We start from the raw sequence: 24,851 nt of genomic DNA on the forward strand, positions 1-24,851 counted from the left end.
TTTTAATATCTTTCACAATCAGACGACGTAACGCAGTTATGCAGTAATTTAACGAGCAATTTGAGCACGGAAAATTTCTCCGACGCTGTATTAATGAATCATGATTAAATCTTTGACTTTCATATATTCATGTCGGAGGTGCGTCCTTTTACTTTTTCACTTTTCAGGAAAATTTTGCTACGCAACAATATATTCAAATTGAAACAATATAAAGAGTACATATTTTGTCACTACACAGGGAAGCTTTTTTGGTATGATGTGTGGCTGATTGTGAGACATCTATTCATCCTTCCTTATTATCGGAGTCAACACCCTCGACATTCTTCCAAAATCGTCCTTAACAACTTTCTAATTAGCGCTGTTGCCTTTATTACGCTAAAACTAGCCGACATTCAAAGTTGGCATTTAATTGTGGTAGCGCACGGTTGTGCAGCCAATTTGTCATGCTTTGACCTGTGCTTTCATTTGGTGATCCTTAAGGAAAGTGCGGTAATGTTGAGCGCGTACGCACAAGTAGCGCGCATTACTGTGCAAGAAGCTCCAAAATTAATACGCTGCTGAAAGAAAGAGCACTCGCTGAATAAATAAAGAGTGGCAAGTCCTTTTTTGCTACTGGAAGAAAGGACCTCTTCACTGTTCAAAATACCAACGTGATCGTTAAAAGTGAAAAGGTCTCTGGTTCAAAGCAAAGAAAACGACCTGGTCCACAATCGGATGGGCATCTTACCTTGACTCTAATCCTTTCTAACGCAGGTGACTATGACTCTTTTGAAAGACGCGCTTGTTGCCAAAATAAAAACCACGCGCATCACAAGTCGCACGCAGGTGACAAATGTGCCCTTTGGCCGCCACAAAAACCGACACCCACGCACAGAGAAGTTCGGAGTGGTTTTCGCTTTTAGAACCAGGAAACAGACACCCGCCGGCGTTTGGTCACGCTTGACAGAGATGGATTTCGCACATCTTTTTTCCGCGGTGATAAAATTTATTGTCATAGCACGTTTCCTTTATCTGTGTTTGCAATCAACAGAGATTTCCACCTGCGTTTTCCTCGCATTTTATATGCTAAGTTTGATTCATGAGAGCTGATAATGATTTTGTATCACAATCATGATTATTTGGAATCGTTCATTACTATAGTCGTGCGGCAATCCCGAAGAGGTTTTACCAAACAAAGTATTAAATTAAAAGATCCTGTTTGACCAGCAAGTACAATGTTGACTGTTGAACTTTAAAGTCACGTGTTGAACGTGTCTCCAATTCAATTTATGAACACATTCAAGCGAAACAAAATCGCACGGCCGCATCTTTGAATTTCCCCATTAATTTTTTTTTTTTTTTTTGCCACCAAACACCTCTGCAGGTGTGCTCGAATCCTGGTCACCAATCATCGCGTCGCGGATTTGCATAAATCTATCAGCTGTAAACATTCTGCGGCGGGAGGACGAGTTGGACGAGAGAATTTCACAAATCATAATGGCAAACAGACATTGGGGCAATTATCGAGTGCAGCAAACAGGGAAATGCCTCCCACATCTCGACCTCTCCAGCGTGGAGAAGGAGCGAGCCGGTCTGTCTGCGAATCTCTCGCTCACTCGCTGCGCTAGTGCCGGCGGCGCCTTTTGACATTTAGCCTCGCAAGGCCGGCCGGAGAAAACGAAAGTAGTGAACAATGCTGAGACGCTGTGCCGGCCCTCTGGAGCATCTCTGCGTGTCGTCACACAGCATCATCTCTCTCTATAATATAAGAATTTTGGGTGCGTACGCGGATGACAAATTCGCGACCGGCGGCCACTGAGAATTAACACACGGCGTGTACTTGAACTGCGGTTGGCACACCGCAAACGCAGGCGTTCATTTGCGCAGTCTTAGAAATGGGAAAGTGAAGATTGCTCGTTAGATGTAATTTTTCCGACTTTATTGCCCGTCGGCCTTTAACTGTGATCTTTTAGTTGTTCAGCCTCGCTCGTTGATGTCTCCATATCGCACCGAGTCAATCGAAAGATCATCGAAAGGCGAAAGATGATTGCCGGGTGTTTCGAGATGCTGCTGTAATTTATTGGCTTCTGGTGTCTTCTTCTTGCATTCCAGGTTTTACAACTTTACCTTGGATTTGCAATTATCATAAGCGTTAGAACTTTGCGGAAGTTAAAAACTCTATTTCTGATGAAGTGATATGCAATCCTTGATCACTTAAAAAGTACATGGTCAAGAGGAATATTATTATTTTCTACACGTCAAGATTAGGATGAGAATTACTTATTAATACAAATCTATGACTTTAGAAACGTTTTAAATTTAAAAAAAAATCATCTTCTTGAACCTTGAGATTTTCAATGAATAACCACGATGATCACAAATTTTAATAATTATTTTCCTTGTCCGCTGCACCCAAAAAGGAGCGAGACCTGACCTAACTCTTATAGTGCTACTTCAGCTTGGATCTCTTCAAGTTAAAAATTAATGTTGCGTATTTTGTAGATGTCACCGCACTTGGTGAAACTCGTAATAGAAGTGTCAATTTTTCTTTGAATGCCTTTAGCAAAAAGCCAACAAATACATGGATTTTATGTACGTGAGCGCCTCTCAAAAGGTCTTCTTGTGTGTTGCCTAACACGCCGGTAGCATAATACCGCAGAAATATTATTTATATAAAAAAGCAATTAACAAACTGACACACTCATCCAACCAGAGGCATCTTACTTTTCTCCGCGACGACTTGTTGGGAAACAAGAACTCGTCTCTATTTCTGTTAGTCATGGGGGCTTGCGATGATTTGTAAACTGCCATCATATTTCGTAGCCAGCGCGTTAAATTGCAAATTATACCCCTGGTACACGCACAACTGTTTGTTCTTAATTAACCTTTACAAGGAGTGAATGGCAACTGTTTTCAGAAATAATCAAGAAATTTTTCAAGGATATTTTTCTCCCTTTCCAAGTTACTTCTCAGAACAATACTCCTCAGTCATATCGATTATCTGGTATATGTTTATTACATGTTTCTGGTTGAATTACAAAAACGCCACTAATAATACGTTTAGGATCTCCTTTTTAAAAATATTACAACACCTCGTTTAGTCCAGACCTTTGCATCTCCGCCTGCTAACCAAATTGAGCCAATGCTGTGGCGCTTAGCCTCTTCGCTGTAAATCGGGCACTCGAATTTGTTTTCATTTTCTGGTGTTGATGTTGCGCATACAGATATTGGAGGCAGCTCTGTTGGCCCGCCTTTCTGCTCCACTAATAACCCACTGGAACAGGTAAAAATGCAGCTAGTTAAATGTTTGTTGATTTTTTCAAAAATAATATCGTAAGAAAATCTGCTCTGTTAATGGAAAATAGATAATTTAAAAGTCATTTTTATTATGTTGAGCAGATGGTTAGTCCTCTTTGCCAGAGATGACAAAAAATCGTAATAAAATTACCAGGTAATTGGTGTCAAAAGAAATAATAACGCAGGCATGACTTAAAAGGCTGTCACTTCTAAAAAAACAAGTATCATAATATTCAACACATAATATCTGACACGGAGCTATTAATAACGGCTCTAAACAAACAAATTTCCAACACCTTTTGATGTCGAAGTCGGCGCCGTCCAGCCACAGGCCGCATACGGTTACCACTCTGAATTTTTTGCCAGGGTCGATCTGCAGTTGGAGCGACACTTCAGAGAGCGAAACCCCACGAGACCGGCTTTCTATTTGAATCATAGACGCGAACAAGGCTTCGGGTCGCTCCATGCCGGGCATCCACAAATGGTGCGAATCATCTCGAGGCCAGGTCTGTTCGTGCCAGGTCACACGGGTCAAAACAATTAATTTACTTTGAGATAAAAATGCAACACGTCTCCGACATAAATTTTCCATCGCTGTTGTGATTTTGATTTGGGTCTCGGACGCATTTAGAGAAAAAGAATGCTCTTACCAAGGTGTGTAACTTTGCATTGACAAACGCGAAGTCTTCAAGGGTTGCCTCGACCTCTGCAGAAGGCATCCACTCGCGAGGAGCAACGCCTCTGGCCACCAAATTTGCGTCCTCCACCATGGCCGGGGGCACGAATCCGTCCGTCATCGCCTGCTGCAGCGTTTTCAGACATTTTCGCGCAGCCTCGATCCTGCTCGCTGCCCTCGTTTGCTCGTAAATCAGGGTTAACGCCACTGCATCGTTCTCGTCGGCAACAACCTCCTTTGGCGTTGGCAGCGCCTCCAGCATAGCGTCGAGCTGACCTTTGAAAGAATCTGAGCGAAAAACCTCTTCCAAAGTTGCCCCTGCCTGAATTTTCGGCCCGAACAGTTGTGGGTCATCGAAGTCCAAAACCCCCAGCCAATCGGAGGTGGCTTTGAGGGGCATCAACGACGCCCTTTGGAGACAAGCTGCTAAAGTCGGAACTTGTGGCGGAAGTAGGGGCGCCGTTCCGACCCGGGTCAGCTCGAAGTTGGCAGTGGCGGTGAGGAGAACCGAATTGATGCACTCTTTCAGCAGCAAGTCAGCCAGCCTCAAGTCCCAAGGGTCAGTCACGTGGCCCAAAAAGCCACACTCGCCGACCAAGCACAATGCTGCCTCCAGAGGAACGCGTCTTGTCGTTCGACAAAGTTCCTGAGATTTGATTCATTACTTATTGCACTGAAGAAAAAAAATATTTTTCTACCCAGAGGTGCCGCGAGGCTAATCGAAAATCGCTCTCGCCAAGGGTGATGGTCTTTGTCCATGACCGGCCGAGGAGGAGCGCGTAAAGGAAGGACAAGCCGTAGACCAGTCGGCAGTAAGGCGCCTCTCGACCATTGCACCCTTCCATTAGATCCTCCTGCCTCTTGAGAGCCTCTTTCATGGCTTCACTCAGAGCTACCGGCTCCTCCAAAGCTACTTTCACTGAACTTTGAACCAGACCGATTGGAAGCTGAAAGTGCATGCGTTATTACAAATAATCGCCATGCTTGCTATTTTATAGTTTGCAATACCTGCGCCTCAGGACTGCAGGTGAGCCACAGGCGGAAGGTAGGGGCCGCGTCTTCAAAAGACATTCTCTCGAGTTTTCGGAGCCAGTCGTCAGTCAAGTGGCAGTTGTTCAAGCACACCCATGTCCCGGAGGCCATCGCCTTTGCTATGGCCTCCTCGGCGTGGCTCGTTCGTCCAGGAGCAATGCTGATGGCGCTTATGTCCGCCATTTCCTTGACGGCGAGCGCGAAAAGGGCGCGTGACACGTCTACGCCAAAACCCAAAGTACAAATTATCGGATTTTCAAAAGTAGAATTTTCTAGGGCGATTTCCAAACGGCCAGCCTCCAAATGGCTGTCAAAGTGCAAAACGTTTTGAATGAGATCTTTCGCACTTTGCTCGATGATCGCATTGCTTAAGAAAACGGTGCTAATTATGAGCCGCTCAAAAGGAGGGATTGCGTTCCATTTTTCATTCGCGTCTTTGTTCAGCTCACTGAAATTTTTCCATTCATCCCAATTTTCTTCAAAGTTAGTGATTATTTCTGTAACATTTATTGGAATTAATTAAATCTGTTCAGTTTGCATGTAAATAAGCAAACTTACGCGCAAAGCGTGGAAAGTGCATCATTTCAATTTTATACTTTCGCGTTTTGCCATTATACAGGAAAGTAACTTCGTCCAGTGTAATATCCTTTCTAGCCCTGAACAAAGAGAGAGTAACTTTTATAAAGCTCACATTCGGGTCAGTGTGGAATTTCCATTTACGTAATGCGAATTTACGCGCGCATTACTAAGATTCATTTTAAATCTCCACCGTGCGTGAAAATTTATTTCCATAAGACATTTATTTTATACACTACCTAAGCAGGTCCAAAGAGAGACGCAATAAATATGCCAGATGGTGTCTGCGAAATAAAGCGGCGCATACGTGCTCGCAGAGCGTCTTCAAAAACGCATCTGTCAAGTTGTCGCTCAGGCCCATTTTGCAACTGCACACAAATCAAAGTAATTGCCCAGATCGCAGGAAAATCCTCTCTAAAACAAACCTGAGTCTGACCGACGTGCTGAAAAGCTGCAAGAACCACGCGTGCGAGAAGTGGTACGTGCTGCCCAGGGTCGGCAGCCAGATCAGGGTGGCGTAGGCGGCGGCCGCGTCCCTCGCCAGGGTGCGGTGCTTGGCCTTGAAATCGGCGATCTGGCCGAGCGTCTTTTGAGCCTCCAACTGCCTCTGGGCCAGCTCCAGGGACATGGCCCTCGAGGTGTCCAGCACGTCCACAGCGGCCTCGTCCTCCAGCAGGTTGCCCTGGCTCGCCGAAAGAGTGCTCAGAATGCGGTCCTCGGTCGCCTGCAGGGCCGCCTTGTTAGCCGCACCTTCGCGCACCACTTGCTGCCGCGCCAGTCGCAGAGCAGGGTGCTCCGCTGCCATCACCAAGCCCAATAGCTCTTCCTCCAACCCTTCGGCGGGCAGCGTGAAGTCCACTAAGGTGACGCAGGCCAACAGCTCGCGGCCCACTGAACTCCGGGTCGTGATGTACACCCGAAATTCAGAATCGCTTCAAAAATTATAGGTCAGATGCATTTAAAAATAAATTGGAAATCTTTAAAATTGATGCATAAATGCTAATTTTACGCAGACGGTTTGCCAAATTAGTTGAATTCGTGTAAACTGTCATGATCTAAAACCTCATTCACTGGTCACAATTTATGCAATTTATTAGTCAACAAATTCATTGGTCTGAAAATGTATTAAAATTGTTTTAATGACATTTTTCACTCGTAAAAATTTGGCCAACAGACAGAAATGGGATCCAGAAGTAAAGAAATTGGTTCATAAAGGTTTGTTATGGGCTCTACTATACTTTCTGTTACAACTAACCTCTAAGCTAAAAACTATACCCACAAATTTCCAGATACAACGTGTAGACCAAATTCTTTGCAGATTTTGCCAAAAATAAATAAAACAACTACTGGAAAATGAATTCAATGTGATGAACATGGAGCTGGGTGTTGCTTGTCAAGTTAACTAAAGAAATAGCAATAATATCGAGCAATAAATTAGCTCTTCGCGATTTTTCTGACCTAAATAAACCCTTATAGAGATAAAAATTACGCATCGATCGATTTTCTATAAACCGCCTTCAAAATCTGATTACCCGTAGTTTTAGTTTTCATCACTGATTTGAAGAGTTTGTTAATAACAAGTAAAATGTATCTCCTAATCCTAACATTATTTTATGGAATCTACTCATTCTCCGCGCTGGAGAGTAGTTTGATCAAATAAGGACTCATCAGCAAGGTTTCTTCTCGTGTTAATTCTCCTCTCTCGGCCGATCCATCGTAGTAAAATACTAGCTTATTTATAAATACTGAATTATTACTTTCCAATCCACTTTAAAAGAAATTCAAGGCGATAACATTCATTGCTGTACATTTTAGGATTAAAACAGAAGTGCAACTCATTCTTACGCAATCTCTTACACACCAAAATAGCTACTCAAATGGTGACAATGCATGTCTTAATCTCCTTTGCATGGCATTTTCAAGTGGCCATATAATTTGTAATCTAAGTTTTTAAATTACCTCGATCGCAAGGGCACAGCTCGCAGCGCTTCGAGCAACGCGTCTGGCTCTTCAATGTCCTCGAACAGAAGGGGCTTCCCGTTGCGAAGGCATGCAGCGTAGAGCTGCTCGTCCCAGTCCTTGCTGACCCGCAATTCAGGCTCGGCGCTCTTGATCCACGCGTTCGCTTGCCGCTGCGGGTCCAGGCAGACGCAGGGACGCAACGCGTGGCGCGCGATCACTGCGCTCTGCGTGGACGCCGCGTCGCGCTGCAGACCGCCGATGTGCCACGCCTCGGTCTCCAGCTCCGAGCTGAGTACCAGGGTCACGTCCAGGTCGGCCGAGAAGGCGACGCCCTCCTCGTGCAGAAGGGCCATCCACTCGCTGATGCAGCGGGCGCGGCGTTTCGCCCTCAGCGGGCCCAGGTAGGTGGCGGTCGCGCTGCCCAGCAGGGCGTCGCCCTCCAGGCACGCCAACGAGTCCTCCAGCGAGGACGCGGTGGCTGCCCAGTGCTGGCGCTCGCCGCCCAGCCCGCCGATCAGTTTCTCCGCGCGTACCAGCTTCCGTTCGCACGCCTGCAATCAGTACAGCGAGGAGGGTGGTTAGGCAGCCGGCGGCACGTACGTGCAGCGCGGCGTGCCTACTTGGTTATTTCAAGGTTCTCTATAATTAAATTGTGTTAAAAATTATATATAATTTCGAATAAAAAATTTAATTTAAACAGAACGGATTTTTACTTATTTCTTCCAATTTTAAAATAAAATATATAGAATACTTAATTTCTTTTTAACATGTTTGCAATTTTTTAAATTTTGCAAAATTGCAATGTATTCGGACTATATTTATATTGGTTTTATATTTTTATTTTAGCGTTGAGCTTAAATTTAATTTATTATACGGCATTATACCTACTTTAAATTGAAATTACTTAATAATTGATTATTTTTTTGTGGATTTTTCAAAAATTTCTGATATTAAAATATTATTTATTCTAAATTTTAATTAGAGAAAAGTTTTAACTTAATAAAATTTGAGATAATTTCGGTTGCTTTGAAAACTTCATGCCTGTTGTTAATGTCATTGTTTTTTTATGGATTTGCTGGTGTCAAATATTAAATGAAGATCCATTTTCTAATTAAATCAGACTTTATCCTCGTTGCTTTAAAACATCCTACTATTAATTAATCTTTCTTTTTTTCCTCTTGTTTGTTTTATTTCAAAAATGGAACAAACAACCTCGAGTGTCGGCATACTAACTAACATTAAATGAAGAATCAGAAAAGTATTTATGCTATAATAAGTACATAGTTATTTCCTGTATTAAAAAACCAAAAATACTCTAATTGGATATAACTTAATTTTGGCACCATTCTTAACTAAATTTAACTTTTTTAAGCATTGGAAGAGTATTCACAACAACTGATAGTTGGTTTAATGCACCTCTATGTGCTGGTGTAATTTTTTTGCTGTTTTTATGCATTTTTTTACAATTATGCAATTGTTCATTCTTTCTGAATGTCAAACACTATAAAATCTTTATTAAATTTTAAGTTTAATTTTTTAATGCTGTTGCATCAAATTGCAAAATTCCCCTTGAAAATGCTCCTCATCTTACTTGAAACTCAGACTCCAAAGTCCTTTTATGCGAGTTGGCAGCGTCGAATTGCGCCCGCAACTCGGCAAGTTGCTTCTCCAAGCGGCGGACTTGCGCCCTTTTTTCTTCCAGCACTGCGAGCGTGGCCGCGTATTCTTGTTGCGCTATCTCGAGTTTCGCCTTCTTTGGTGCCACCTCTTTGGCCACCGCGTCGTACATGTCCATCGCCCGCACCCACTTGCAAAGCCCCTCTGCGGCGCTTGACGCGTTGGCTACCGTCTCAGGTCGAAAGTCGGGGTGCGGAATGAATTCTTTGCGGATTTTTGCCATCACCGACGCCGGAATATTGTCTTTATCGAAATCCTTGAGCTGCTGCAAAAAGGCAATGTCACCGAGAAGTTTTTTGCTCGGTCCCCAGTAGTCTAATATCTAAAACAGACGAACATAAATTATTTATTTCCCTTAGGTGACAGTTATGAGGTGTTGAATAAATAAATATATGCTTGACCTTTCCTCGTACGATTTCACGGAGGAAAAATAAGAATAGCACACATATGGCATTGAAAACTGAAGATGGGGTTTCGAACAGGACGCGGAAATGAAATGCACTCTGCGAAAAAGCAAAAGTCACATTCGTAACAATTTTACGCCTGGCCGCTCGCGAGCCAAAAATAAAAACAAACATCTGCTGGGAGAGTGAGCGTTTTAAACAGCGAAGATCAAGGATTCACCTTTGCGTGAGCTATTAAAATAATCGAATCGTTACCTTTCTTCCTGTAGAGGCGTCATTTAGCCTGTCGGGTTTTATGTTCCGTATAACACACACAGCGGCCATTACCATTTTGATTGGCTCAGGCGGGTTTTTCATAGACTTCACCAGGGTAATATCGGACGGTTTCAGAGTGTTCAGAGCGGCAACGGCGTCTGTAAAGAGCCATTAAGAGCTTTTTTTATTGAGTTTGAAAATTGATGCACCTGCGGCCGTTCATGAATAAATGTGAAATGACAAGAATGCAACCTTTTGGTCAAATCAGGGAACGCAAAACTCGATCTGGGAAGGTCATGGCACGCTGGCATTGTAAAAACCCCCAATTAAGAGCAATTACGCTCCAGGATCTGTCTGGCACTTTTTGCTCGTTCTTGTGCAATTTTCTTTATTGAATTTGTGTGTAATTCTCACGCTCTTTTATATAGAATAATTTAAGAGGATACATGCACACTGAAAAAAAAGCATTTTTAACACGTGCAGCGAACTTTGAATAATTTAATAACCCGCGCAATTTCTTTGAAATTTATGGTGGATTGAATACCATTATATTATAATAATTATATTATGACAACAGTTGAAAATTGTTTGTATGATTGACCTCAGTAAGCGGGTCGTTGTAGCTATTTTTTAATAATTAAACCCTATAGAATGCGAAAATATCAAAAGAGGAGTGTAAAAGCTAACAAAAGTTCAAATTTGGCCAATTTACTAAAAACAAAATTACAGCACTTCTTGACTTTTCTTTCCGAGACAAAGTTTAATTCCTATCAACGAGAAATATTAAAAAGGTGTTTCCACGAAAAAATTGATATTATCGGAACGGGCGCGCACTGTACTAGCACGAATGCTGAATGATGTTATTGGTATCGACGTGTCAAAATATCCAAGTTTGAGGGAAATTAGGTTGAAATCTGAAGAATATCTTGTCACTGGTTACAAAAATGAGAATATCCCAAGTTTTAAAAATGTAAGAGCATTAAACTTTGTACCAAGGAGATTCTGAAGTAGATACTACAGCCTAAATTTAAATTTGAACCACACGTATTTCATTGAAATTTTTTTAGTAATTTTTGCTTTATTTTGAATTTTTGAATATATACAATCTATAAAACTCCTTTTTTGTCTTATTATGGAATAAAATGTTACTCTAAGTGTGAAGTCATAATCAGCATTTAATATATCTTCCTTCCATGCAATGACAGCAAGGATTTTCCTAGCTTACTCATATATTTCATTCCTCTTGAAATGTTTAGTGATTTCTCTCCATTTCAATCGCGGGGGATTTAATAATTTGACTTTTTCTAAATTTATCTTACTTAAAAAATATTGGTAAATATTTATTGTTAATTTTGACGAGACTCAAACCTTCAAGAATAGGGATCGCCTGGGCAAGCTCGGTCTCGCACTCGCTTTTGAGCTCCTGCGCGGCGGCAGCCTGTGAATTGGCGACGGCCTCATCGCTGCGCACCAGAAGAGAGGCGTCGCTCACTTTGCGCGTCTCGGTCTCGATCACTGCCAGCATCTCCCTGGTCTCGGCGGCCGCCTCGGCCAGGCGGGGCTGCAGACCGCTCAGCTCCTCCTGGATGCGCTGCACCTGCTCGGCGGCCAGCTGCAGCTTTTCGAGGCCCGTCAAATAGCGCTGGCGGTCACCCTGGATGCGTTCCTTGCGCTCGGCGGTCACCGTGTCCAGCAGCTGCAGCAGCTCGGCGAAGTTGGCCGCGTTCACCTGCACATGGTGCTTGGCCGCCTGATGCAGCCGTCGGCACACGGCCACCACGGCCGTCGGCCGCTGTTCGCGCAGGTGACGCTGCGAGATGCGCTCCAAGGCCTCCTCGGGCCACTCCGGGAACCACAGCGGCGTGCACTGCGTCTGGAGCGCAGGGTAACGCTGTAGCCGCGTTCTAAAACGCTTGTCGGCCGGATCGAGGCACAGCATCCAGTGCAGACGCTTACGGCAACGCGACGCAAAGAATTCAAACACCTAGAATTAATCGTAATTTTAAAATTATTCAAGCAATTTATTTTACCGATATAACAGTTTTAATTCATTAATAATATAAAAAAACAATTATGTTGTGTTGTGCAGATTTAATTTTAAATACTTCAGCTAGGACAAGCAAATGAGCAGCAGTAATATTTAAGATGGTTATATATAATGGTTAAATATTTAAAAGGTCAATTTTATTAATTTCTGTGCCTGTGAAAGTCGTAAGTCATAATTAAAAATAATTCATTTCTAGCCACCATAATTAAGACTGTGAAATTTAGACAATCAAATTAACTGTCAAAGGTACCATCAAGAAACCAATCATCTAAACCATATAATTCCATCCTTTCTTATAGCTATTTTCAAAGAGCGAAGAAAGATAAATTTTTCCTTAATACACTGACTTGTAAGGGTACGAGGTCAACAGTTCGCTGGCCCCCTTGAGCGTCCAACATGACAGTTTCCATGATTTCCTGGCGCTCCTCCGCACTGAAAAGCCCAGGAACATCCCCGTGGCTGAGAATACAGTGCGCATCTTCCAGAAAGCGCTCGTCAGAGAGGAACTCGTCTCCAACAAGGAGCACTGTGTCTTTGTCGTCTGCCCCGGCCCTCCGCATTGCTTTCCTCAGCAGCTGCCTCCAATTTTCAAAACCTAACAAACCGATCATTCAGCAGCACTGAGAATGAAGCTTTTAATTGGATTAACCTGGTTTTGGCTGAACAGTCTCCTGACCAGCCATGTGTGCCGCCAATTGACACAATGTGCGGCGTCCTCTTCCTAGTGGGCCCAAAAGCAATGCGTTTCCCCGTGGCATTTGAAGCAAACGACACACTCGTGCTAAATGGTCCACCGCTTCGCTATCAATTAAAATGATTTGACTGTTAAATTTTGTTGTGTTCGTTTTAATTATTCTGGTTGTCTGGTTATGCTGGGATGTCATAAATTTTCAGGTGCAAGTAAATGGTTTCTTCAAGCTGCTTATTTTCCCGTATTATTTCTACAGAAATTTTCTGCTCTACTAATTTTGACTGCATGTCTGAGGGCTGTAACCACCACAATAAAATGAGGGATCAGCATATAATTTCACCAGAAAAATAAATATTTATAAAGAAGGTGTGACACTCACGGGAAGAGCACAGTGTCGTCTCCCAGACTCTCGACGCTTTTGTTTGCCCGTTCCTCGAACTTAGTGCGATCGGCCTCAAGATATCTGCCTGTCAGGAGACGTCCGTAGCCTAGCTTTTGCTCCATCACCAGAGTGGGCTGCTCCTTGAAATTGTCCTTGACGGCGGCCTCCACCAGCGAGTGCAGCTCCCGGCGGTCGTCCTCCGCGCTCAGCCTGTCGCCGATGCTGCGCTGCACCTCGTGGCACCACAAACGCACCAGCGCCCGCTTGTTGTCGGCGTCCTCCTTCAGGATCTGCGAGCAGCCGAGCACGATTCTCTGTGCCTCGGCTAGGCTGACCACGTAGTGCGGCCTCCAAGGGCGCAGCAGCCGCAGCGAGCCGTGCACCACGTCCAGCGTCGACTGGACGGCGGCCGTAACGAACGCCGCCACGTCCGACGCGAAGCCGTTGCGTTTCAGCGTGGCGCCCATCAGCGAGCCGAAGATCCTGGAGGCGCTCTCCTCCGTCATTGGGCCGACATTGAGGACGCTGAAGTGGCGCAGGAGGCGTGCCGCCACCTGATTGGTCTCGTCCAGCGCCCCAAGCGCCAGCACGTGGTTCAGCCGCACGCTGCTCGCCGACTCGTGCAGACTTGCGTGGTCTACTACCTGCCGCAGCAGCTCCTGCGGACCGGGACTGTTGGCCGCGCCTAAGTCATCCACCACCACCACGCAGCGCTGGCACCCTGCCGCCGGGCCCAGGCCCTGCGAGCTGCGGCTCAGGGTGGTGCTCAGTTCGTTCTGCACCATGGGAGCGTCGGCGCCGTGCGTCAGGCGCACCAAGATCGCTTGGTTTTGAGACGAGTCAATGCGCTCGAGGGCGAATTGGTGCAAAAGGCTGCTCTTTCCTAGAAACGATATTCCTAAATTAACTCGGTAAACTCTAAATTAACAATAGAATCGCATTGCAGAGCTATATGAGCCAATTATTTTTAAAAAGGGAAGGGGTATCAGCCCTTAGAATTCGACGTAAATTGGCTTAGTAAATTCATTTTCACTATGCCTAATAATTCTAAAGTAAAATTTGGTAAACTCATATATGGAATTTAATTTGTAATTAGCTTAAGCCAATTTAAAAATTTTAAAAATTAATTGAACTTAATTTTAGATGTGCTGGCAACTTAGAAGTAAGATGTTTTCGGAAAAATAGATACTCCCTTAGAATGACCTCAAAGTCAATAAGAAACACGTTCTGAATACAGCTATACGCCAAGTTTAATTATTATCAAAATAGAAAGGTTTCTTTTGAGACCTTGAAGGCCGTGATTTTTTTCCCCAAAATATTCGTATTTTTTAATTTTATGGAGCAACATTTTTTTATGTTTCTTTTTCAAGAAAGTTAATTATTCTGAAGAATTTTATCGCGTTTAAAGTAGAATGCTTTTTTAAGGATAACACGATATTAAGCATTGCCGATTTTTTTTTCGAAATTGGTAAAGCCGACTGTTAATTTAAACTCTACAGCCTATATGTTAAAATCTTAATGATGGTTTTGCATGTGAAAAAGATGCAACTTAATTCCCAATTCAGTCAAGTCCTAAAAAATTAATTTTAAGACTAAAAATAAATTATCAATCATATAATTACTATGAAATGTGTGTTTGATTATGTACAATGGCCACAATACAAAATGATGTGATGTGACTGTATATAGTTAAAGGCCCACTTTGACGAAAATTTTGAGCACATGAATCGATTCCTGAGGGTCGAATTAGGTAAATTTGATATTTTTTCCGACCAAAAAGTTCAGCGTGACGTGCGTAGCACTCGCGGAACCTTTTTTTTCCGCCAAATAATATGAACCTTTTTTGCGCGAACTACGCATGCGTCAGATCTGGTGGGGCGGCCGGCCAGCCGACGCAGATGGAGAGGGGGAAATAAATGTGCTTCGCATCTTGTCAGCAGGCGAGCGGCGAGAGAAAATAATGTGCGTTGGCTGGCCGACCGCCCCACCAGATCTGACGCATGCGTAGTTCGCGCAAAAAAGGTTCATATTATTTGGCGGCAAAAAAAGGTTCCGCGAGTGCTACGCACGTCACGCTGAACTTTTTGGTCGGTAAAAATATCAAATTTACCTAATTCGACCCTCAGGAATCGATTCGTGTGCTCAAAATTTTCGTCAAAGTGGGCTTTTAACATTGAACTCGTGCCTGAATCTTTTGGTCCGCGCAGCATTAAGGGTCGCCCATGCTGCACATGCAGCTGCATTAAATGGCTCAGCCGCTCTGTGTCCATCGTAGGAATGATAGTTTGGAATATCTCGGCTTGGTCGTCCAATTTCATCGCCCTCAAAATGTCTGGCCAATATTTCCAGCTGCCTTTGAACCTAAAAACGAAACTGTGGTCGAGCAAACACCCGTCGCTTGGCACCGGCACGTCCACTTTTCCCTCGGTGCACGTTGGCAGAGGAAACTCTGCGTTCGTTCCTTTTGTATTAATAATATCATAATATTAAAATCAGACCTCAACAGGGCATTACGTTGAGCATACCGCGCCACAGATTTTTAAAAAACTCATCGAACATTTCTCTTTGCTGCTTGGCCAAGGGTCCGCTGAAGGCCCAAGCGCCCGACAGCATTAGCGCGGCCTGCAGCCAAATGCGGACGTGCTTAGCCGCCTCTGCGTCTTGGCTCGGCTCTTTCAGGTACATGGCAAATAAGGACACGAGCGTGCTAAATTGAAATAATATCTGATAGATTAGCGATAAAACTAACATTTTCGCCGTTTACGTTACAAGGCCGCTCGGGCTTATTATGGGTTTGAATTGCTCAATAAATTGCAGGCATGGTGGGATGAACCAATTGAGAAATTCCATAACCAGAGGGCCCTCTTGCTTTGCCCATAACTCTCCCTTGTTGCTCTCAAACCAAGTGTCGACCAAGATTTTCCACGAGATTTCGCCAAAGTAGATGCACTGGCATCTGCCCAACAGCCCAGGCGAGGCCTGAGAAAATCCACGCGTTACTCCAGTTTCTGCTTAATTTATTTAGCCAATTTGAACCTTGTGCAAATTCTGCGTCTCGAAAATAATTTTCACGTTCGGCTGGACATGCAGCGCCTCCCCAGAGGCCAAGTTCAATTTGGCTGGCTCGTCGAGTGCCGCTTGCAAATTCTCCACCCACCACGAATCGAGCGGCCCGTCAAAGAGAAGCCACTTGGCGCCCGTCCTAATGGCGCTGGTGACCACCCCGTCGCGCCACTCTCCGCGTTCCAAGTGGCCGAAAAGTCGTTGCAGGTCGAGCGCCAGCGGGCAGATAATTTCGAGTTGGTTTTTCCCAGCGGCCTCTTTGACAGCGCTCGTTTTCCCGGAACCAGGCGGGCCGGCAAGGATGACTCCTTTCCCGTGCGAAAGAGCTTGCTGCAAGTCAACTGCAAGAAAAGTGACTGGCGAGAGGAAGGCGTCTTCGAAAATACTCTGCAATATGGGCCTCTCGTCGGCTGTCACGCTAGGCAGCATGTTCCTGCCCAAAGCCAAGTGCAGAGGGATTCCCTCCAATATTGACAAATCTACCGCTTGCACGGCAGCGTGGAGTCCTAGAAAGCCATACAATTATTTTTCTTAGTACGATTGAAAATTATTGGAATAATTTTACAAGTGTCTGAAAAATTTATTTGACGAAATCTACACTTCAGTAGAATAGAGTAAAGCGTGTAATGTCTGCTTCCTGGGCTAGATATGACTGCCCAAAAAATTGTTAGCAAATTTAAAACTCCCTAATTTTACCAAAAAATAATTCAATAAATAAAATAAAAAAGCTGAGAAATTGTATGATGGCTTGAATCTATGCGCGGATCAAACAAAAGTATGTATAAGCGCGGCTGTAAGTAAAATTTGAAAGTAAAAATTTAATCCTGTACTATACAATAACTACTGATTAGAATAGAACAACTAAGCATCGTCAGCACTACTCTACATGAAAATAAACACCACAGAATCAGCTGCCTTCAAATAGCCGCTGTATATTACAAGAACAAGGTATTTTTAAAAAAAAAATCACTTAAAGCCGACAGTTATGTATTAAAGCCATTTTTAGTTAGTAAAATTCGTGCGTGTGTATATATTTCAATTTCTGCTAAGTTTATTATGTGTTTTTGCAAATAAATAATTAACTGCACGTTGCGGAAAATATTTTTTAGATATTAGAAAAAAAAATCAACTTTCCGAAATTCGCACGGGGGCCAAGTCGCTGCTGCGCGATTTCAAAAGCAGTCGTCAGTCGTTTTGCCTTTTCTCTCGCGTTTTGATCTCCCGCTGCCCTCAGCTTGATTTCAATAAAAACGCTCATATCTGGCTTGCTCCAAGTCCACGGTCGAAACAAGCTCTGCGGGAACGATTGTTTATTTTCCACATTTAAATGCAAATTCCCTGTTTTTTTTCTCTGTGCCGTGTACCTTGAAATTATTTGGCACTTGATCTAGGAGCGGCCGTTGCGAGGTGACGCACAAGAGGCAGAAAGGTCGAGCGAGGCGCACCGGTTGCCGACCCTGCAGGCTCAGTTGCGCCGCGTTCGCTTCGCACGCCATTGACAAATCCAACACGTGCTGGGCAGTGACCGATAATACCTCAGGCGTGAGTTGATGCACCTCGTCAAGCAAGCACCATGCCCCGCATCCAGCGCTCCCCTGTAGCACCTGAAAAGGACAACATAAATCTCCGAATTCGAGATGACTTGAATTTTTTTCGATCCTTATTGAAATAGAGTTTTAAATTCACGAATGGTTTTGAAAGGTCTAAACGTTTAGGTGTAATGATGCAATTCATGTTTTCCCTGGACGAAGTCATAAATCAATTTTACTGTCAACGAAAAGCGGCACTTTTAAAACGCACGAATCTAACATCCTATGGCCATTAAGATTTATCTTGTTTGGAGCATGAGTAAGGATTTAGAATGCTCTGGAAAATTGCTTTAAGGCTAAATGATTGATACCGGTGGGCATGCACCAAACGTTATCCATACAGCTACCACTTGGCGGGTAACTTGACAGGCCACTTTTTTCCTAACGTTGCTCTCTAACTTTGAACAAATTGGAAAGGCCATAAAAAATACGAGCTCTTTTATTTAACGAGGTGCGTCATCTCCCAAGTCGATAATCGCCGTGTGTTCCCGCTTCCCATTATGTAGTGAGTGCATCTGGGAAACGCATCGGGCCTCAGGATTCCCCAAACCAAAAGAATGCAAGGTCACTGCAACAGGGGATTGCCCTCTCAAATAGGTGGATGCACTTCCACAATATTTAAAGATGGTGCATCCGTGCTCCCGAAATCACTTCGCCGCCAGACTTGAAGCCATGAAGACGTGTGTCACTGTGAGTATCTTTTTATCCCGCATTTACAGTCGTCGCCAAAATTTCGTTTTCATCGCAACAAAATTTTACAGTTGCTCTTGTTGGTGATTGCGGCGAGTGCCTTGGCCCTGCCAGCGCCCGAGCCGCAGAAAAAACCGGAAGCAAGACTATTCGGACTCGGGGGCTTAGGTAGTAGCGGCTCATCATGGGGCGGCGGCTCCCCGTGGAGTGGTGGTTTCTACGGCGCTCCCCCTGGCTACTACGGATACCAGCCCAGCAGGGTCCGCTTTGACCCGTTGAGAGGCTCCTACGGCACCTACAACCCGTTCTGGGGCGGAGCGGGAGGAGGAAGATTCTAGCTACACACCCAGGGAGAGGTTGAATCAACGCGTGATTCCGCTTCACCCCGCGTGCATCATGAAGTGCAACAAGTTACAAAAGAATTAGCGAATGAATGGCTACAAAAATTAATATTTCTAAACAATATTATGCAATTTTCATTTCCCTATCATTTACGTCTAAATACACTTTCTGAATTAATATTTGTGAAAACTAATTTCGTATTTGCAATTTTAAATATCACTGACTTTTTAATGCGAAAATAACGAGAGTTTAAAACAAAACTGAATTTGACAAAAATTATCGTTAACATGAGTTTTGTAGTGTTTTGGTTTATAAAAAATGTCTCTGTATTTTGTGTGAAAAATAAAATATTTTAACTCACCCTGAGTAGTGTGACTTCGTTAGTAGCCACTGAGCAGGCCACAGACACCTTAAGTCGTCCAAAAAGTGCAGCTAGGCTGAGAAAAGTAGAGCTTTTTCCGCAACAAGCTGGTCCTTGCAGGTTTAAAAAGATGCCTATTTGATGTGCGGAAACCAAAGCCCGGTAGCACCGCAGCGTGGACGGCGTGAGAATCAAGTAAGGGCCGCTAGAAAACTCCCATCCATACTGATATGAAGAGTACATCAGCCGGCCTTCCAAATTTTGCGCTTTGCCATAGTAAAACCTAGAGGAAAATATTAAAAATTTCATTTCTAAAATTTATTATTTGCCTGATTTGCGAAAGCCACTCAAAATCGCTGGCTTTAGTGATAGACGATTTTCGCAGTTTCCGCACTATTTCCAATCTGTGCAGATCAGCAGTAAGGAGATAGGAAATCCTTTTTCTGCAAACAAGGTCCATCTCTCTTTTAATAGCGTCACTGAGGCATTCAACGTGATGCTATATTTATTTGATCATTATAAATTTTAGTTTAAAATTAATCGAGGAATGGCTACCAGGCATTTATTCTCGAGATTTGTTATCTTTTTCGGCCAGCGCAGCGAACACTCCACATCGTTTGTCCACGCAACGGCGGCCGCCACCAGGACCAACTGCAAGATGTTTCCCAGGGCCAAATTTACCCGCTCTGTTGCTCCTATTTCTTGATAAATCTGGTCAAAGTTCTTTTTCATGGCCTCAGCGATGGCCAGCTCCACGTTAGCGAACCATCGTTCAACCGCAGCAGGCGGCACCGGCTGCACTTGCAATGTTTCTTGGCCCGTCAGGCATATAAGCCGCTCATCCGAATCAAAATCGGCCCCCTTGGCCGCCTCAAAGATTTTAAACAGGCAGAGGGCGGCGACCCGGTCGAGATGCGGTGCCGCCGACAGCACTGACAGCAGCTCTTCGTTGCTGAGGAAAAAGAATCGGGGAAAAGCGCGTCTTTTGACGCCCAGGTAGCGCACGACGGCCTGATTCACAGCGTTCAGCCGCTCGGCGCACAGAGTGAGTTCGTTCAAAGCGTTTTCTCCGCCCGCGAGGTGCATTACGCACATGTCTGCCTCTGCTCTGTGCACCAAACCGCGCACGGTTGAGTCAACCTAGAAAATAATTTTTAATGCAAGAAATTAAATCTCAGAGAAATACCCAAATTTCTTTTGAAGTAAAGAGAGGGAGTGAAATTTGAAGACGAAAAAATACAACGCAGCTATAAACCTAGAAAAAAGTGCAGCAAATCTTTCTTTTTGCAGCAGCTTATCATATTGATAAAATTTGTTTCATTCAATTTAAGGAGATATGAATTTCTAATTTGCAAATGCATCCGATATTTTTTAAATTAATTTTACCAATTTAAAAAGTTTTGCTTCGTCAGGCATAAAGCGTGAAGCGTCCTCACAGCACTGGAAAATCGGCGACAAGTGACGCCACTGCTCCTGGACTGAGGCCCAAACAGTGAGCGTTGCGGCCGCCCTCGTCAATTTATTGTGCCAGGCCCGCAACTCTTGGGCGTGCGGCTTTGCGAAAGCGGAACCTCTCATTGATTGCGTGCGCAGGATTGCGGACGCCAAGGATGCCTGCAAATCTTCGATTTCGCTCAGCAAACTGCAGTTTTGCTCGGGGTCATTGACGAGACTGAAATGGATGTGTTCCCATTCCTCGCGCATTTGACTCAACTCTTCGTCCAGCGCCAGTTCTTTCGTGGCGCCGTAACTTATGACTTCACATTTCCTGTGTGGAAAAAAAACTTGAAAGTCTTTATTCCTCCAATTTGAATATTGCTACAAACTGAAGTAATTCCGGCGTGAAGGGCAGTTTGAGCATTTTCCGGAGACTTGCCCCCGCATCAGGACATACTTCGCACTTCAAAAGTGCGCTAATTTCGCTCCAGTGGCGTTGACACAGACATCGGTTGCACAGAACGCGTACCAAAACCAACTGCGATTTGAATTGCTTGATATCCTCCAAGAGCTGGTTACACAATTGAAGTGGCGCAGGCATATTTCCAGGGTCGTCCAAAGTGCCTTTCAGGCGCCGCGGATTGTTGTCCGCGATTTGCTGCTTGATCATGAATCGAAACTGCTGTTGCGTTTCTTCAGTTGTCCTATTGGATAGAGTTAAAAAAATTAAAGCACCTTTTATTGAGATCTGTCTTGAATTTAATTTTCCAAGCTTAACAAATTATACCCCCAAAAAGATATACAAAAAATCATAAATATAATCGCAAATTAAGTTTATCCTCACAGAAGCATTTTGTTAGTGGTGTCCTGGATAGACTCTGCGTCAAGCTCGTCGAAGGCGCCGTCCATCCACTTGTACAGAGTCGTTCGCCAAGACCGGCATAGACACAACAGGCCCCACACAGGCAGCAGGCAATTTTTAAGCTCGTCCAATTCGGGGTAGGTAGAAAGAGGGAAGCGGAAAAGGGCCTCTTCAGAGTTGATCCAGGCCGCTTCTTCCTCGAATTCGAGCAGGCGCCGTCGCAGCTTCCGCGTGTCCTCCAGGTAAGCGTCCACTCTGCTCAAGAGACGCATATCGTTCACCAGTGCCAAGCGAGGCATCGCTTCTTCTAGTTTGCGATTTAGTTGGTCAGTGCGTTGCTGAAGCAAACGCTCAAACTCCACTCTTTGCTGTTCGAAAAACTGAAATTTAAGTATAGCCAATTAATGAATCGTATGTTTTTAATAATTTTCTATATGATAATGAAAAGATTTTCTCTTCGTCGTCTAAAAATAAATTTGAAACACTCGATCGCACTCACGATAGAAGGTTTTCTAGAAGGTGGAGTAATCATAATATTTCCAGTGTAATTTTTCTTATGTCTAAAGTTAGGCCTTGTTGGCAAAGTTAGCCCCAATTATAATCTCCAAGCCTAATTCAAGACTCAATTTTTTTAGTTATGTCTAACAATCAAAATTATGCCTTTTATCCTCTATATATATTTTTCTAATTTAGCTTTCATTCAAAGCACATATTATGGACTTCCATTGCCATATAGAATCCCAAGTTTGTGATTTTTTTTCATATGTGTGTCTTAGTAACTTTCTCTAATTTTTTAATTTTATTTTATTATTTGACAGTCTCTATGGGTTCAGCGAGAAAAGCAAGAAGTTAAATAATTATGCTTTAAATAATTCTCAACAAGTCTCACTGTACCAAATAACTGGAAAAAATACCTCCTCGCTTTTGACGAAGCACGGTCCAATGTCAGCCAGCCAGCGCAGAGCCTCGGAGTTGAGTGTGCAGTGGTGCGGTGAGAGGAAACGCAGCCGCATCAGCCGGGCCATTCGTGCTGCGAGCCGAGCAATCCGCGTCTCCAGCTCGGCAATAGTGGTCCTTTGCGCTTCGGCCAGGAACTCCTGCGCCGCCATCAGCTCCGCGGTGGAGCGCGGCGCCGCCGACGCCCTGGCCGCGATCTCCCTGAACGCGCGGCAGATGCTCTTGGCGTCGCGCTGGTGCAGACGCTCCATGCGGGCCACCACGGTCTGGATGGCCCCTTTGGCCACCCGCTCCAGCTCCTCCAGCAAACACTCCTTGCGCAGGATCACCAGCTCGCCGATCTCCTCAGGGGCTTCCTCCAGCACGCGCGACAGGCAGGTTTGGAGGAAGGCGACTCGCTCGCCCAACGCCTCGAAATCGTCCTCGACGGGTATGGGGTCTCGTGTCAGCGGCTCAAAGCGCGCGTGCAGGGCCACCAGGTGCGCCCGGGGCGCGGCCAGGTGACGCTCGAGGATGCGGGACATCTGAGCGTGCGTCTCCACTTCGTAGCGTGCATCCTCTTCAACCAGCATTCCTCCACAGCAGCGCCAGATCTAAAAAAATTAAAACAAGTTCTGTGACGCATTGACTGGCAAAAAATTTTAAGACAATAATTGAATTGAAACAGTTTGAATGAAATCATTATGTTACAGGGAGGTAAATTTATGATTAGACAAAATCTGGTCAGTCTTGCAAGGTTGCGAGCCCTATTTTCGAAATGGTGGCATCAATAAATAATTTTTAGACTTAAGAATTTAAGTGGATTAATAATTTCCCTTAAAAGTTTTCATGATATATGGTATAACTGAAAAAATATTCTTACAAATCATGATATTTCGAAACGAAGGTAAGGAGAATATCGATTTCAACCTTAGCAAAAATCGAATATTGCATTTTGTAACGCTAAAATGAAAAAAAAAGGATTTTCTAAGAGCCTTCAATAATTTTTATCCATATTGGTATTCAAAAATTAGGAGTAAAAAATTTTACTTTTAGCTAGTATGTTTTAATCAAAATTACAGGGTGTTGCTCCGGTTGAGGCTATAGCAAATTAACATGTCAAATTGATTGAATTAAATCACAATATGCGCTGAACAAATAAAATGGAAAAACTCATGATATACAAAAGTTAGGAAAACTTTAAAACCCGCGCTTTAGAGACTGTAAAAAAGGTTTTATCCTATAGTCAGCACATTTAAGCTTTTATTGCTGAAAACGATTTATTGGTTGGAACCCATCCTGCACGAAAATAACGTGCAAGATAATTTTCCTCTTAAAATTTCACTCATATAGCTGCCCATCAGTCAATACATGCAAAGAGTAGAGCCATTTATGGTTAACTTTTCCATTTTGTTTATTATTGTTATTTTGCAGTGGTTTCATTTTTGTTTAAAGGCGAAAGTTAAAAAAGCTCTCTCATCTTAATATATTTTTATCTCTTTTGAACTGTGTCTTGCCAGTAAAAAATAATATCATAACAGCATCGTCTGCGAAATTCTACTTACCACTGAAATGAAAGAATCGAAGGTGGTGCAGAATTCCACCTCAGACGGTTCCGTCCCGTTCATGTCGGCCTGGACGACGATCAGAGGTGGACGCGTGTCCAGCGTCTCCAGCAGTCTGCACACGCTCCTGCGAGCCATCTGGGACACCTGGACGCGCACCATTTGCTCGATGAGACGCGCGAGTCGCTGGTCGCGCTGCGCACTGACGCGCGCCTCCTGTGCCCAGCCCTTACGCAGGACGTCGGCCCGGCGCTCGGCAGCCTCGCGCCACTGACGCGATGCCTCGAAGACGTCGTCCGACTCTACGTCGTCCAGCGTCACCAGGAAGTGCGGCACGCGAGCCTGCGCGGCGCTCAGAGCTCGGCGGGCCGCCTCTGAGAAAATGCGCAACTCTTTTGCGATGCGGCCGCGGTTTTTCATAAACTCGAAAAAGTGATCTGATTTTCCAGAATTTTTCCTGTCTCAAAAAAAATTATTTTACCCTAGAGTGCCTTTTTATGCGTAACAATTTTAGTTTTAAAATGAAATTTTATTGTGGTTCAGCATCAGCAGGGCCACTCTGCGCCATACATTAAAATTTGCCATACATATTAACACAAATGAAAAGTAAAAGAAGGGTGAAACAAAGTGTTTATTTAATACATCTTGAAGAATCATGTTCTTATTTGAATTGAAATGAACGGTTCTCTTTCAGTCTTATATGTACTTACCATTCTCTTGGAAGTGTCGCTATGCTTCCAAATGTGTACTGAACTGCACAGTGCAGTGATACCTTTTTGTGCTCATCTTGCACCTCCCTCAGATTCGAGCTCAACTCCGCAAGTTGGCGTTTGCTCAGCTTCCCATTCCTGACACTCAGCTGAAATAAAAAACTTCCTCGTTTTTCTTAGACTTTGGTCCTGCGATCGGAAAGCGCAAAACGGGATCTTAAATTTAGCAAAAGAGTCAATTTCAGTTCAATTAAGAAATTGTGTAGATTGTGAAGTCATAAATGGCCCAATTTCATTTGGCGCCTTTTAATTTGCGGG

General features: G+C 44.0%; 3 protein-coding genes and 1 long non-coding RNA gene across 4 annotated transcripts; 1 reads left to right on the forward strand and 3 right to left on the reverse strand.

Moving 5' to 3' along the window:
- Positions 1 to 2,970: 2,970 nt before the first annotated feature.
- Positions 2,971 to 16,559, reverse strand: LOC135938378 (dynein axonemal heavy chain 3-like). Its single transcript, XM_065481998.1, has 19 exons — positions 16,015 to 16,559; positions 15,743 to 15,957; positions 15,504 to 15,685; positions 15,089 to 15,439; positions 12,987 to 13,861; positions 12,555 to 12,777; positions 12,253 to 12,500; positions 11,227 to 11,842; positions 9,859 to 10,016; positions 9,114 to 9,521; positions 7,520 to 8,073; positions 5,986 to 6,492; positions 5,800 to 5,928; positions 5,543 to 5,640; positions 4,961 to 5,481; positions 4,651 to 4,899; positions 3,927 to 4,598; positions 3,573 to 3,784; positions 2,971 to 3,253 (listed from the first exon to the last, which is right to left on the reverse strand). The coding sequence occupies exons 1-19, from the start codon at positions 16,468 to 16,470 to the stop codon at positions 3,040 to 3,042; spliced, it is 6,888 nt and encodes a 2,295-aa protein (XP_065338070.1). The 5' UTR covers positions 16,471 to 16,559; the 3' UTR covers positions 2,971 to 3,039.
- Positions 16,560 to 17,189: 630 nt separating this feature from the next.
- Positions 17,190 to 19,352, reverse strand: LOC135939958 (uncharacterized). The gene is made up of 3 exons (XR_010574799.1): positions 19,024 to 19,352; positions 17,406 to 17,645; positions 17,190 to 17,335 (listed from the first exon to the last, which is right to left on the reverse strand). It is a non-coding gene; the product is annotated as an uncharacterized LOC135939958 (long non-coding RNA).
- Positions 18,214 to 18,741, forward strand: LOC135939957 (uncharacterized). Its single transcript, XM_065484585.1, has 2 exons — positions 18,214 to 18,320; positions 18,392 to 18,741. Exons 1-2 carry the CDS (start codon positions 18,255 to 18,257, stop codon positions 18,656 to 18,658), a joined length of 333 nt encoding a protein of 110 aa, XP_065340657.1. The 5' UTR covers positions 18,214 to 18,254; the 3' UTR covers positions 18,659 to 18,741.
- Positions 19,353 to 19,548: 196 nt separating the features above from the next.
- On the reverse strand, positions 19,549 to 24,243 carry LOC135938379 (dynein axonemal heavy chain 12-like). The gene is made up of 6 exons (XM_065481999.1): positions 23,824 to 24,243; positions 22,237 to 22,872; positions 21,305 to 21,702; positions 20,850 to 21,164; positions 20,410 to 20,791; positions 19,549 to 20,163 (listed from the first exon to the last, which is right to left on the reverse strand). Exons 1-6 carry the CDS (start codon positions 24,241 to 24,243, stop codon positions 19,549 to 19,551), a joined length of 2,766 nt encoding a protein of 921 aa, XP_065338071.1.
- Positions 24,244 to 24,851: the final 608 nt, after the last annotated feature.

Source organism: Cloeon dipterum, chromosome 3 (assembly GCF_949628265.1).
Source record: "Cloeon dipterum chromosome 3, ieCloDipt1.1, whole genome shotgun sequence".
Classification (NCBI taxonomy): Eukaryota; Metazoa; Arthropoda; class Insecta; order Ephemeroptera; family Baetidae; genus Cloeon; species Cloeon dipterum.

Coding starts and splice junctions, on each gene's coding strand:
- LOC135938379 (XM_065481999.1), bottom strand. CDS start 24,243: ATGAAAAACCGCGGCCGCATCGCAAAAGAGTTGCGCATTTTCTCAGAG. Junction 22,873..23,823: donor TCGATTCTTTCATTTCAGTG/GTAAGTAGAATT, acceptor TAATTTTTTTAG/ATCTGGCGCTGCTGTGGAGG. Junction 20,164..20,409: donor AAGCAAAACTTTTTAAATTG/GTAAAATTAATT, acceptor ATTATTTTCTAG/GTTGACTCAACCGTGCGCGG.
- LOC135938378 (XM_065481998.1), bottom strand. CDS start 16,470: ATGCTGCCTAGCGTGACAGCCGACGAGAGGCCCATATTGCAGAGTATT. Junction 12,501..12,554: donor GACTGTTCAGCCAAAACCAG/GTTAATCCAATT, acceptor TCGGTTTGTTAG/GTTTTGAAAATTGGAGGCAG. Junction 5,641..5,799: donor CTCTCTTTGGACCTGCTTAG/GTAGTGTATAAA, acceptor CTCTTTGTTCAG/GGCTAGAAAGGATATTACAC.
- LOC135939957 (XM_065484585.1), top strand. CDS start 18,255: ATGGTGCATCCGTGCTCCCGAAATCACTTCGCCGCCAGACTTGAAGCC. Junction 18,321..18,391: donor CCATGAAGACGTGTGTCACT/GTGAGTATCTTT, acceptor AAAATTTTACAG/TTGCTCTTGTTGGTGATTGC.